Raw genomic sequence first — 13,169 nt, 5'->3', positions numbered from 1 at the left:
TATCAAAATAATTTTACATAGCTTCTTGTGGTAGGAATAAATCGAAAGTCTCTTAACAAAGCATAGACTTTGCTGCATACAGAGCAACAGAATATTGGTTTCGTTATCAGCGGTGCACATTAACTGGGGAATTAACTTAACTGTGACAGCTGTGTGGTGTCTGAATAATGGATGTGCTTATTAAAATCATGGCCTAAAATACTTCCAGATCAGCAACAAATCCAGGATTTTTACGTCCCATCTCTAAAGCCAACAAGCAACTTTTGGCAGGCTCAACTTATTCTCAAATAAGCAAGAACAGCACGTCACCTTGAAAGTCATTACTTGCTAAAATTTTCTTTTCTGGTTCCCATTCTGAACCTCACAGTTCTGCAAAAATTCTGCCTATTGTTACTTTATTTTGCAATAGGCATTCTGTGGACGGAGCCCCCTCCTCAGGCCTGACATGCTTATTCTGATGTTTCAGTACCGCCGGACTTTGAGGAAGAACTGGCAGTCTGTACAGCTGAGCTGGGAGAGACAGTCAAGCTGGCTTGCAAAGTTACAGGAGCTCCCAAGCCATCCGTCTGCTGGTATAAAGGTATAAGCAGCAAGTCATATTGCCACGAAATGCGTATTCCAAGACTGTGCTCTGTGCATATTGCTCTTTGTGAAGTTGTCAGTGGATAATCTGTAAGCTGATCACTGGGAGACACCTGAGTCTGGCTTTAAAGAAGTTAGCTACTAGGCAACCAAGCTGCAGTAGCATGGACCTGCCTGTGACTTAATGTACCCTGCTTTTCAGGTTTGCAGATAAGTCCCTACGAAGCCACATCTTGTTGCAGTTAAACAACTTCTTGGAAATGAGTAACTTGTTACACTAGCTCGGACCCTTCTATGTGATAACACAGGCAGCTCTGTGGACACGTTCCTTTTCTCAGCGTAACTATATTGCAGGGGAAACAGCTTTGCAATAAGTTCACACCTCGTAAAAATATGTTCTGCATGCTTGCAGTCTCTTTATAAGTGTTTCTTTTACTGCACTTGGTAGCAAGTAAGAGCTTCAACTGCACAGCACATACTTTGGGAGAGTTTCATTTTTAAATGAGGATTGATGATGAATGAGATCCCCCAACAGAGCAGAGTGTGACTTGGAGCAGTGCTTTGTTCACAGGATGTACTGCAGAGAGCTGGAGGAGGATGAGCTCGTTGCTCAACTACCAGGTTCAGCTGCAGAAAACAAATACAGCTCTTGGACCTCTTGACAAAAGAGCTGGATGCAATTCCTAGGGAGAAAACATAATTGATACCAAACTATTTACTAAGACTTTTTTTTTTCCCCCTGTGTCTTTAAGATGGGAAGCCAGTGGAGGTGGATCCCCATCACATTATAATAGAAGATCCTGATGGTTCGTGCACACTGATCTTGGACAACCTAGCAGGCAGTGACTCGGGACAGTACATGTGCTTTGCTTCCAGTCCTGCTGGAAGTACCAGTACGTTAGGAAAGATCCTTGTTCAAGGTAAAATCCTGCACAGATGCATTGTTTCCAAGGGGTCTGTTATGTAATCCCCTAAACATGAATATTAAGGCAATGAAGAAGTTCGGTATAATATATGCAGTATACTCCCTTGAGAAAGTTCTTTGATGGTACAGTAGTGAATTGTTCCTAGAAAATGGGGTCTTTAGGGTCTTGTGTGGAAGAATTATCTGGTCGGGGACACATCCCTTGCATCTGTCAGGGTGTTGTCATAGTTCCAGCTGTTGGCTACATTTATCCTTGCTTTGCAGTGCCACCACGGTTTGTGAACACGGTTAGAAATGCTTATTACATTGACGGCGAAGATGCTCAGTTTACCTGTACTATTGAAGGAGCACCTAGGCCTCAAATCAGGTCAGTTCTTTAGAAGTCGCTTTGGAACAAATTCTCTTTTCCCATTTTCGGTGGTCAGAACAGTCTCCTGCCCTGTCCTTCAAGGTTATGAACCCTTCATCTCTGTGTCCTCCAGCTTGTCCCCATCCCAATCCTGGCTTTTCCTGGTCCCAACCTTCTTGGCATTCTCATGCAATTTATTCCAGCAAGCACCTGAAAAGAAACACCTACAGAAAATACCTGATATAGGACTGTATCAGATCTAATGCCCTGACAACATTTTATGAATCCTTCATGTTCCCTGCCCTACACTTGAGTTGATTCTATCAGCAACCAGTCTGGGGTATTCAGATAAAAAGCTCAATATAGCTTCTCGGGATTGGGACCACTGCTCCCTGCATTGGCTAATGAGATTTCTTGAGCGGTATCTCATAGGCCTGATGAGTACAAGTATCCATGTGTGATCTATCTGCAGCTCTGTCTGCCAGGAAATTAAAGCCAATGTGGGATCCAGACTTTTCTCTAATGGTTGACTCTTGAGTTGTTTGCCCGCTGGCCTGATAGGTGGATGAGTGAGCTGGGGACTCCTTGACACTGCGTATTTTCTCCTGGTTTACATTCAGTATTTTCCCCATGCAGGTGGTACAAAGATGGTGCGCAGCTGTTGGACACAAGTAAATACCAGACTTTCAGTGAACCACAGAGTGGCATGTTAGTCCTGGTGATCAAGAACCCTGCCAGGGAAGATATGGGATACTATGAATGTGAAGTAAGTTCAAAGAGATGTAAAGATCTGCTGTCTGACATGTCATAAATAGGAGAATTCCTTTTCCTCGGAGAGATTGTATGAGATTAGTGGCTGATTAATTGTTGTTGCATGTCATGTCAGAAAAGCTCATCATAAAAGTGAGGTTCTCCTGAAGTGGGCCTGGTCTGTGATCATCCCAAAGCTTCAGAATATTCTGATCTGAGATTTTGGTTGTTCAAATAAGAACAGCTTATTCTGGAGCTTAAAGACAGATCCAGACCTCTAGGGCTACCTCTGTGCAAAGTTTAGGAGCAATTGGACATGAAGTTTTGTTTCTGGACCGTTTTTAAATTAAGAACAGATTCATGCTGCTGCAAAGAAAGCATCCAAACCCCAAAGAAAAAATCAGATTTCAATACAAGTGAAAACCACTGGAATTCCTGTTTATTTAAAAAGTATACCTGGAAGCATCTAAGAGATTAAAATAATTTGAATGTAATATAAAAAAATCTTTTAAAAGTTAGTCACAAGTTATGCATTCATTGTAATAAAATACGAACAAGCTCTCAGGGCTCAGGTATAATAACAGTTGACCATAATTTATGAACTTATCCTGGGTCAGCTGAACGATGGTAAATGGCTCTTAGCTCACAGCAGCTTCAGTTATTCTGCATAAATTGCTAGGTAATCTGATATAATTTAATGACTTCTACTAAAAGTTTAGCAAAATTACATTACGTTGCATTTGTGATAAGCTAAGATCCCCAAATCCCGTATTTCCTGGGCTGAATAAGACTTGGTGGACAAATGGCTGATAAACAAAAACCCCTGTTTGACTACCATTTAAATGGCAGAAGATAGGAATATGTGTCTGTTGGTGGAGATAGAGCCACCTCAGGGCAGAGCCACAGGCTGCAGAGCGACCTGCAAGTAACTGTAGGTTAGCCTATGTGCTGTAACTTGTCTGTGCATGTGAGTCATTTGTGCTAAAGCATTATAATGAACTCCGCTGAGCAGCAACGTCTTCATTCAGACCCTAGCTTAGGTTTTGGGGTCACGTCTTCCTCCCTTTCTGCTGTGAGTTGCAATGAATTTCCTAACTTAGCTGCAGTATCGTATAGAAGAGTTGTATCGTATAAAACCATCCTGCATTTTATTCAGTACTGCATGATTCTCTTTAGCTGGTGAACAGATTAGGGTCAGCGAAAAGCGGAGCAGACCTTTACCACCACAGTGCAGCAGCCCTGACTCAGGAGAGGAGAGGAGCCAAGCCATTACCATAGAAGGTATGATCCTTGACCAGCTCTGTGAGTATGTCAGTGATTTACTCGAAAACCATCTCACTGAGGATCGAATATGTTTGCCACCTTATCCATGTTGATTGTCAGTGTACACGTATCTGTATGTCTATCGAGAGGTGCATGGGTATGTTGCAGCTCAGCTCTACAGCCATCACCATCTGTTGATTTCTAAACCTGGCAAATCAACTTCATCATATAATGCTCAAAAGTGCATTATATGGAAAAAGAGGAGCAAGTGAAGGGTATGTCACACCGCCACTAATGCAAGAAAATGTTTCTCTTCCCGTTGGAGTACTTGAAAAGGTGTGGGTCAGTTTGGCAGAACATGAGTTAAGGGTTGCTGACAAAAAAACCAGGGTCCTGTAAGTAAAGCTGCAGGTGTATTGTGATCTCTTCCTGAAATACCACTGAGCAGCATCTGGAATGATTGAGAAAGCAGAACTAATAGCTGTATGTCCTGAGCAATATTACTTCACCCGTTAGCAAGGGCTGTTCAGGTATTACACCCCACATAGTCGTAGAACCTATTCCCTTTTTTTCTGCATTTTTTTTTCCAATTGAATTGATAGGGTGATGTGGACTGATCTTACACCCATCCAGTGAGGCATCTCTTTCTTAGCACTTTTACGGTGCGACTGCTTGAAGTTATCTTCTTATTCAGCGTGAATTCAGACTGAGTTTAGATGAGAGGCTTCATCTGAGTAAGGACTGTTCACCGACATGGGAAGCTGGTTGCTGATACTAGTTAGAAGTATGCTTGGCCTACTGGGCATGGGCACAAGCACTGTCCTTGCAGTCCTTTATCAGAAAACCATCAAAAGTTCAAAAGCATTGCAGGGAGAATGGTGTTAGTACAGCAATACCGTAACCGTCTCAGTAGGATAAACCTTGAAGTATTTGAATGCTTTGTCCTTGCTGTGACCTAAAGAGAGAAAAATAAGTTGCACGCAAGACGTAGAGGAACACAGACAAATTACTGTTAGGGCAGCATGTCTTGATGAAGTTTTCTTGTACGGAGGCAGAAGATGTTATAAAAATGAACAAGGGTTGTAAAACAGCGTTAGAAGCATTGCTCAGCTCTCGGGGTTTTAAATATATACATTCAGCCCTGAATTACTCATATGCTGTAATACCCACAGCGATAAAAGATTTTGTGAGGTTGATTGAAGAAACGTGATCTGGAGATTGCCTGGAGGCTGTAGAAGTGTTAGGAAGTCGTTTGTGATCGGTGCTGTGCTGTTGCCCAGACTTGGCTATAGGGAAGGAAATGACTCATCTTCGCAGAGGAATCAAGAGCGAGCTGGTTCAGGACGAAGGGAGCAAAGAGTAGTGCTGAGCCAGGCTCACCCATGAGACAAGATGATTGTTTTGAACAGAATCACGTCAGGGATGAATCTGGCATAATGCCCTTGACCGAAGAGGGATTTTGCCGCTTTCTTGACAACCAAGAACCAGCCTCGATCTAGCTATCGAGGAAATCAGGTTCATCTGGCAGAGAAAAGGAGGACAGATGGATCTCACGAAGGCTTTCTCTTTCCATCTTTATAATCCTTGATTGATTGATCCATTGATTGATGCTCATTTTTTGATTTTTTTTTTGTTTTTTTTGTTTTTAAAACAAGCTGGAAAATTGTAGTTCAGATGTCATAGAAGAAATAACTATATTTCAGTTCATTAGTCCAAAGCAATTAACATCTGTTTACATTTTCTTTTGAAATTTAAGCAAAAGAGAATTAATTTAAAGGAATTTTTAAAATCCTGTGTAAGCCTGTTCAAAACCTGAAAGGTTTATGAAAAGTCTCTTACATTTATTTTCAAAATATTTTCCTAGAGGTTAATAATTATGCTTGTAAGTGATTAAACTGTGTAGATAACTAATGAGATGTGTGGGAATTTATTTCGTGTAGATGAAAACATACAGTTGTATTAAAAATTTTAATACAAAGAATGTTTTACTATAATTCCTGCAGGTAAATTAAAGAAGTGGAAAGCTCGGTTGGCTTGAGATACAAAACAGCAGGACAAAAAAATCTGAATGCAAGATCTGTTAGCTGCTGACTTAATATCAATAAATGTTCTGTATCACCGGGTTTCTGTGTTTTTGTTTATTAACGGCACTCAGTGCTCCACCAGCTAGTCCACTTCTCCCATTGACTTCAGCAGGAGTTGGGTTGCAACCCAAGAACGTGACTCTAGGTGGGCTCTAGCTGCAGTTTTTAGGGACAGTTTCAGAAGCGTTGAAGCAAAAGAACCTACTTTTAGGGATGCTTCCAACTCAGATTTCAGACTGGATAATTTTGAGCAATGCTCATCCCCTTGCATGCTTCTTCAAGGTTGAACTGGAACTTCAAAACATGTGTCGGTGTTGTGTTCCTGGTTTTTGGCCTGAGAGAGAGAGCGTGGGCCAAAAGGTTCCCATATAACATTTTGGAACCGGGAAAATACCTGTCTGCCACAGGGGTGTCCTCACCGCAGCGTTAGTTTGACTTAACCTCAGCTCAAATTCAAACTCCTCATTTTGGTAGCTTGATTCTGTGTGCCATCACTAAACAGGGAGGAAAGGGGCTGGATGAGCAGCATGGAGGAGCTCTGAATGCCGCAGTAGCTCGCGAGCCAGAAGTGTTGGAGAACCTCTGCCTCAGCAGTCCTCTTAACTTGAGCTTAAAGCACCACTGGTTCGACCTAGAGGTGCACGCGTGTGACGCAGGGTTGACTTTGAACGAAGCTGTGCTAGCCCCGCGGCCACCACGTGTTAACAACTGTCAGGGTCATCCTGCAGGCTCGCATCTATTCCATGTAAAACATCATTGCCCAGTTCTGGTCACGTTATACCTGTTTGCCCAGGGGACGAAGGGCGAGTATATTCATTTGCAAAAAGAGCGTTTAATTGATTTGACCATGATACCATAATTAAATTAAGCCTGGTTAAGCTGAAATATATTTTCTCCCCAAGAGATACTAAGAGTGCTTCCTTTATTTCCAAATAGTTCACTTATTGGCAGCTGCCCAGCTCACAGGACAGCACCAGGTGGTGGCAATCACAGCAGGAACATCAAGGAATCGCAAGATTTATCTAGAGAAACATTTAAGCATCTTCCATCCAGATCAGTGCTGATGAACAATGACGGGTTGGTGGGACATGGAGTGAGCAAGACTTGCTTCTTCCCTCAACAATATTAAAAACAAAAATCCAATGAGATGTCTTCAAAGGGGGCTGATGCAAATGCAGGCTTCAACTTTCGCCTGCTGAGGTCTGTCACGAGAATTTATTTTCTCAAGGATGGGAAAGGAGCAGAATGAAAACAGCTACAGGACTTTCCTCTGTGTGAATGACATCAAACAAGTCAGGGCCAAACCTAAAATCAGGCGAAGGCTGAGGGAATCAAGCCCGTTTTTGAGGCAGAATTTCTTTTGTTTTTTCATTTCGAGCTTTCCTTTGCTCTGACAAATCCTGCCAAGGAAGAACATCTGATTTTTTGTCTTTATTAAAAAATCCCAACTTCAGGGAAGATGTCTGAGCTTCCCACAGGGTAAGGATGGACAAACAGGAAAAATAAAAAACAAGGAGAAGCACATGTTTTCTGAGATAGTTCTGTGTAGGTTTGGACTTGCAGTATAGTCATCATGGCTATTTGCCGCTAATTATCATTGCTCCTAACAGCTGGAAACTCACTTTATGGGCATTTCAGTGGACATCTGCAAAGTGGGAATTTCCTCATTTGTATGCAAGTGCTCTTATTTTTTCTGTCAGCATGATACCTGCTAACTCTCCTTGCGAATTGGCTCAAAAGGTTGCAGAGCTGGGCCTTTTGGCACATGCTCAACCCTGGGGCAAGGGATTTTATAGGCTGCCAAAAAAACAATCAGAATGCTTTTTTACTACCCACGGGGGTAGTATTTGTTTCTTATTCCTATGGGAAACATTTTTAAAATACTGAAGGTTTAGGCACCAAAACAGGGTGTTTTAAAATGGAGCTTTTTAGCCAGTTTTGTCGTGGCCCAAATTATGGTTTGGGTTGGCACTCTTGCTTTGCAAGCCACATCAGGGACATGAGGAAAAGTCTTAATCTGGCACAGATTTTGTCTATCTTGATAAGTAGTTGAGGATATTGCTAGATATTGTCTGTGCCTTTGTTGTACCTTGTCGAGATTAGTGGAAAGAGTCTTGGGCAGGAGATTGGACTAGATTACCTCTTGAGGTCCTTTCCAATCCAAATTATCCTATCCTATCCTATCCTATCCTATCCTATCCTATCCTATCCTCTCCTGCCAGCGCTGACTGGGAATGAAACCATGTTATTTGTCTACGGGGTAGTTGTTCTGCAAGGACATGAGCTTGAGAAGCCATTTATATGTATGAAAAGCTTTTGTCTTCTCTCTGCCCTCAAGACTTTGAGTTGTCTTGAGGTCGGAGTTGCGTCTTCCTCTGTGTAATGCTTCTCTGTGTACAACCTCTGTACATTACTTCATCTGTACCCACCAGCTGACCTAGCCTCTACAGTGCCTTGCAGTGGCACAGTCCTGTACAAATATTTAAATTTCAGCTAGTTTCCAGTGCAGGGCCCAGCAAATCTGGTATTGCAAAGTAGGACAAATAATACATTATTCTGTAAGTGGTAGCTTCACGGTCTCTTCTGCCGTCCTCTCAGGTTTATAAGCTCATTATCAGCCCTGTCATCCTTCCCCCTCCCTTCTCCAGAAGCGCTGGTCAGTCTGGTACCTGCTCACTCCTCCTTCCCCTTCTCTGCAGGAATAACATCGTTCTTGCACATAAGGCTCCGTATCGGCACAACAGGGCACAGCTGGGTTCATCTCGCTGGTCTTAAGAGAGGTGTTTTTGTCAGAGCAGCCCACGTAGAGTTGAGCTTGGAGCTGGCCTCCTTCGTTCGTTGTTACCGCCCATGTTCTGCAGGTCATCTGATGGGAGGCTGAGTGCGTGCGCAGTGCGGTGCAGTGATTGCAGCATGGTGAGAAACGTCTGCCAGGAGCTCGGTGTGCCGAGCTCCTTATTGCGAGTCCTAGCTAGGGTCCCTCCTGCTGGGATTTCGGCATCAACTCCCTGCTCTAGGGCTGGGGAGAAGGACGCAACTGCAAATGTCTCCTTTGGTTGTGGTGGGTGGGGTGACACTGATACGTTCCTTTTACCTTGAAGAGAGAAAAGCTGTTCTTCTTGTCTATAGGAGAGACTTCCCCACAGTCAGAGACGGAGACTTCTGTCCAGGCCTCACTCGAACGCGCCGATAAGGAGATCAAGACGGCTCTAAGGAAGCTTGTGGATTCAGCGTCACTGCTTGTGACTCTTCCGCCAGGCGCGAGAGGAGGAGCTGGTGGTCTCGGCCTTCTCGAGTCCGTGCCTTCTGCCTGCTCAGAAAGGGGAACTGGGCCTCCTCTGATAGCTCACGAAGCCAGTACCCAAACCCAAATTGCTGCAGGGCATGGTAGGTCTGGAATTAAGCGGGAAAATGTCCTATGGAGTCAAGAGAGACAAAATTGCTGAACTCACCAATAATGATTTTTTCCTAAGTTTTTTTGTTCCTTTGTATTCTGAACAGTTGCAGGTTAAGAGAGAACATTCAGACACCACGACACCTGGGGCTATAGGCTGGGGACACAAGCTTAGCTTCATATCTAAGCAGAGTTTTTAGTCTGCCACCTCTCCAAAGTGGAGGCATAGAGGATTTTTCCAGTTCTGGACTTGTTTTAATGTTTTGAGGGTATTTTTTTTCCATTGCAATTTCAGAAGTTATTTGGTTTTGGATTTGCTGAGATGGGGGAAGGAAGGTTGCTTCTTTTTTCCTTTTCTATCTCTCTTTCTCTCTCTCTTTTTATTTATTCATTTATTTATTTTTTAACTCTTTGCCATTAGCAAGCTGGAAATTTCTTTAACACCCCCTTACCGGCTGCTGTGGATTTTCTAGGATCTTGGGCATGACAACTTCACTTGCGTTTCACTGGCACTGGAGACTTAATAGATTACTCAGCAGTTGCCCTGTGATTAAAACCAATGCTGTGCGTGATTACGTCTTGCTAGGAGAATCTGGCTTTCATGCGTGCGTTGTTTTTAAAAATATGAGTGGGCTGCAGTCCTTCTTCTGCTTCTCCTTATGCTTGCTGCCATAACAACTTGTCTGAGTGGTCGCTGTGTCAAGTCAGAATAACTGTCCTTAAACCAGTGTGACCTAAAAAGGACACCGTCAAGCAGCCTTCAGCCTGCAGACTCCAGATGCTGTTTAAAAAATGGGATCTTTTTGTCTAAAACTTAACAAGAAAAGATGGATTTCATGGAATCAGACCCCAAAATCCAACATGAGAAATGAATGGGCTTTAAAGCCTCTTCTCCTTTTTAGGGGAAAATTATCCATGAAAATAACCTCTGGTAAAGCAGGATGACTCAAAAATCATCAGAAGCAGATGCCAAATAGGACAGATTATTTACTTAGCTGTAACTAAAGAAACGATGGAGCAGTGAATAGCAAATGGAATAGTTTTTCAGTCCTTTAAACAATTGAAGGTGTTATTAACATGGGGAATTATTTTAATAAATTGGAGACTTGACAGCTGTCCCTTTTATCACGCACTTTGATTAAAAAAGAGGCAAATATTTCAACAGTGCTGGCTATAGGAAAGCACAAGTACGTTTCCTATCCACCTGTACTCTCTGATCCTACCAGTAATGCTGTGAATAACCATGTTTTCCGTCCTGGGAGAGCTGTCCTATGCCGTTCCTGAAAGCTGCTGCTTTTTTTCCAAAACCAGCCATCATTAAACATTCCCAGAGTGCTCCGCCAAAGACCTTTCCTGCTGGGAAGATGATGTCTCTCAATTTGACATTTGACTCCTCAGATGAAAAAGGGGCTGACGCTCTTTATCCTAGGAGGTAGCTCAAACAGTCAATATCAAAGGACAATTGGTTACTTTTGGAATGGAAGATCAAACCAATTTTTGAGGATGCATCTGGTAAAATAATAATGAAAGAATAAGACTATCTAAACTGCCATCGAGCACTGGGCATTTCATCATATCCACATGGTGGAAGTCAAACACACTTAAATTATCTAGTAAAATGGATGCATTGAATAGACATTTTCCTTTCAGTTATCATGTTTCTTGTTGCGTCCCTATTGGCTGCCTTTCCTATTTGTGCCTGTGTGTGTTTCCTCAAAAAAAAGTTAGTTTTGCCCAGTCACCGGTGTTCCATCATTCAGCGTCTCAGATGTTATTCAATCCCTTTGCTGCATGTTGTCTTCTCAAAAGGGCCAAATCCTCCTCTTAGCTTCAGCGATTGCTCTTGGCTGAAGTCAGATGGACTCGATCGGAGACTGGTTTCAGGTGTGCCTTCATCAGTGACGTGTCTAACTTGCCTTATTTCTGCTGCCAGACAAAGCACGAAGCCAAATTCCAACTGAAGAACCAAGTGCAACAAAACCCAGGCCTGGTCCTTCCCGCAAAGAGACGGCTGCTGGAGCGGAAAGGGCTCAGGAACGCACAGTTCCCATCACCAGGTAAATACAGATCCTGCACACAGATTTCTGAACACGGCAGACTTTGTCGTAAGAGAAACAAGTTCTAGTTAAGGAAGTAGGTGGTGACTCAAAGTGATTCTTGTGGGTTTAGTGGAATCCTTAGAGTCCTGTTAACTTGTGTGTCGTGCAAGAAGGATGGAAAAAGTTGGGGAGAAATTAATTCCCCAAACAAAATCTTCTTGTATTAAGTTTAAGTAAATAATGGTAAACTTGAGAGTCTAATCCTGTATCTCCGTAGTTGTGTGTGACTGTGTAATGATATTTACTCTTGGTCTTCATGAAAGAACATCACCAGCCACGGAGGCAGGAGACTGGTATAGAAGAGAAGGAGATGTGGTCTGGGATGTGCACAGTGAAGTTTATATTGAGACCACGGAAAGAACTCGTGTGTATAAGACTGAGGAGAAGACCCCAACAAGTAAGGAACAACCTTGTTTTCCTCTCCCTGATCCCATGATTGTCCCGTTGTCTTCTCCTTCGGTGATATCTCTCGGTGTCTGTTTTCTGAAGTACTTGCATTTCTCGAGCAGTAACTATTAAACAAAAAATAACACATAAGCCAGCAAACAGGAGGGCTAAAGGTAATGCCAGTGAAAATAAACCCATATATGATGCTGTGATATCTCTTGATTTGACATTCAACCAATGTCACATCCTAAATGGCCAGTCCTGGAAATCCCATTTGAGTAACTCAGCTTTCATCAGCAGACCATGAATAAATTTATGGTATCGTGATGGCCGCAAACCCTTGTGTCTCACCAGGTGCACCCTACATGCAAGTGACAATCGAGGATGTGCAGGTGAATTCTGGGGAGCCTGCCAAATTTCAGGCAGTTATTGAAGGAAACCCTCAGCCTACTGTTTTGTGGTTTAAGGTGAGTGAAGATGTTTCCCTGACAGGGAATAAGGACCACAGAAAGGATTACAGAGCAGTATTTTTGTGGGGAATTTCTTTTATTCTTTTATCCTATGCCTCTTACACTGATTCGGGGTCACGTCTATAGACTGTGATACAGAGATTGTCAAATCAGCTTCAGCTGTCTCTGGGACCCGCAAATGCCTGTTGGGTGTTGGAGATATTTTTTCTACCTTCTCTTTCATGTTATCACAGAATAGTTGAGGTTCAAAGGAACCTCTGGAAATCGTCTAGTCCAACCCCACGGCTCAAGAGCTAGAGCAGGTTGCCCAGGACTCTGTCCAGTTGGGTTTTGAATATCTTCAAGGATGGAGAATCCAGAACTTCTCTGGACAATCTTTTCCAATGTTCAACCACCCCCACAGTAAAGAAAGTGTTTTTTTCTTATGTTCAGACAGAATTTCCTGTGTTTCAATTTGTGCCCAGAAGTGCCTTTTCATGAGAGGACAATGTAGGAACAGCTGTACTGGTTCACCACAACCATGCACCTTGACCTGTGTTGTCTCCAGTGTCACTGTAGCCCCTTCAGCAGGGAGGGGCAACCAAGACGGTTTAGGAGACCAAGATGCGCAGAAAGTGGGATCGGTGGCTGCCGGAGACCCACCAAGATGTGTGCTGTAGTTTTGGGGTCAGGGATGGGCTCAAGAACGGTTTGTCAACATGACTTCCACGTACTGTATCTTTTCTATAGCAAGTTAGTAAAAAAAACCAGTGACTAATGACCTTGAGTATCCCATGGAAAGGAAAGAGAAATCATTTATTATTCCTCAGAATACTGATGTGCCCCTGAAGTGAGCAAGCATTTTTCAGTAATGATTGCCTGTAACT

The 13,169-nt window shown here is 43.0% G+C and overlaps 1 protein-coding gene across 1 annotated transcript in view; it reads left to right on the top strand.

The window, feature by feature from the left end:
- Positions 1 to 13,169, top strand: part of LOC136991344 (obscurin-like) — a 138,160-nt gene that overhangs the window by 100,356 nt on the left and 24,635 nt on the right. Inside the window, 10 exon segments of the mRNA XM_067292210.1 lie at positions 467 to 580; positions 1,335 to 1,502; positions 1,772 to 1,874; positions 2,493 to 2,622; positions 3,783 to 3,864; positions 3,867 to 3,887; positions 9,083 to 9,340; positions 11,281 to 11,404; positions 11,710 to 11,843; positions 12,188 to 12,300. Coding sequence (XP_067148311.1) covers positions 467 to 580; positions 1,335 to 1,502; positions 1,772 to 1,874; positions 2,493 to 2,622; positions 3,783 to 3,864; positions 3,867 to 3,887; positions 9,083 to 9,340; positions 11,281 to 11,404; positions 11,710 to 11,843; positions 12,188 to 12,300 — 1,247 coding nt within the window.

This window comes from Apteryx mantelli, chromosome 2 (genome assembly GCF_036417845.1).
Source record: "Apteryx mantelli isolate bAptMan1 chromosome 2, bAptMan1.hap1, whole genome shotgun sequence".
Taxonomy (NCBI): domain Eukaryota; kingdom Metazoa; phylum Chordata; class Aves; order Apterygiformes; family Apterygidae; genus Apteryx; species Apteryx mantelli.
This window is presented reverse-complemented; position numbering and strand designations above follow the sequence as displayed.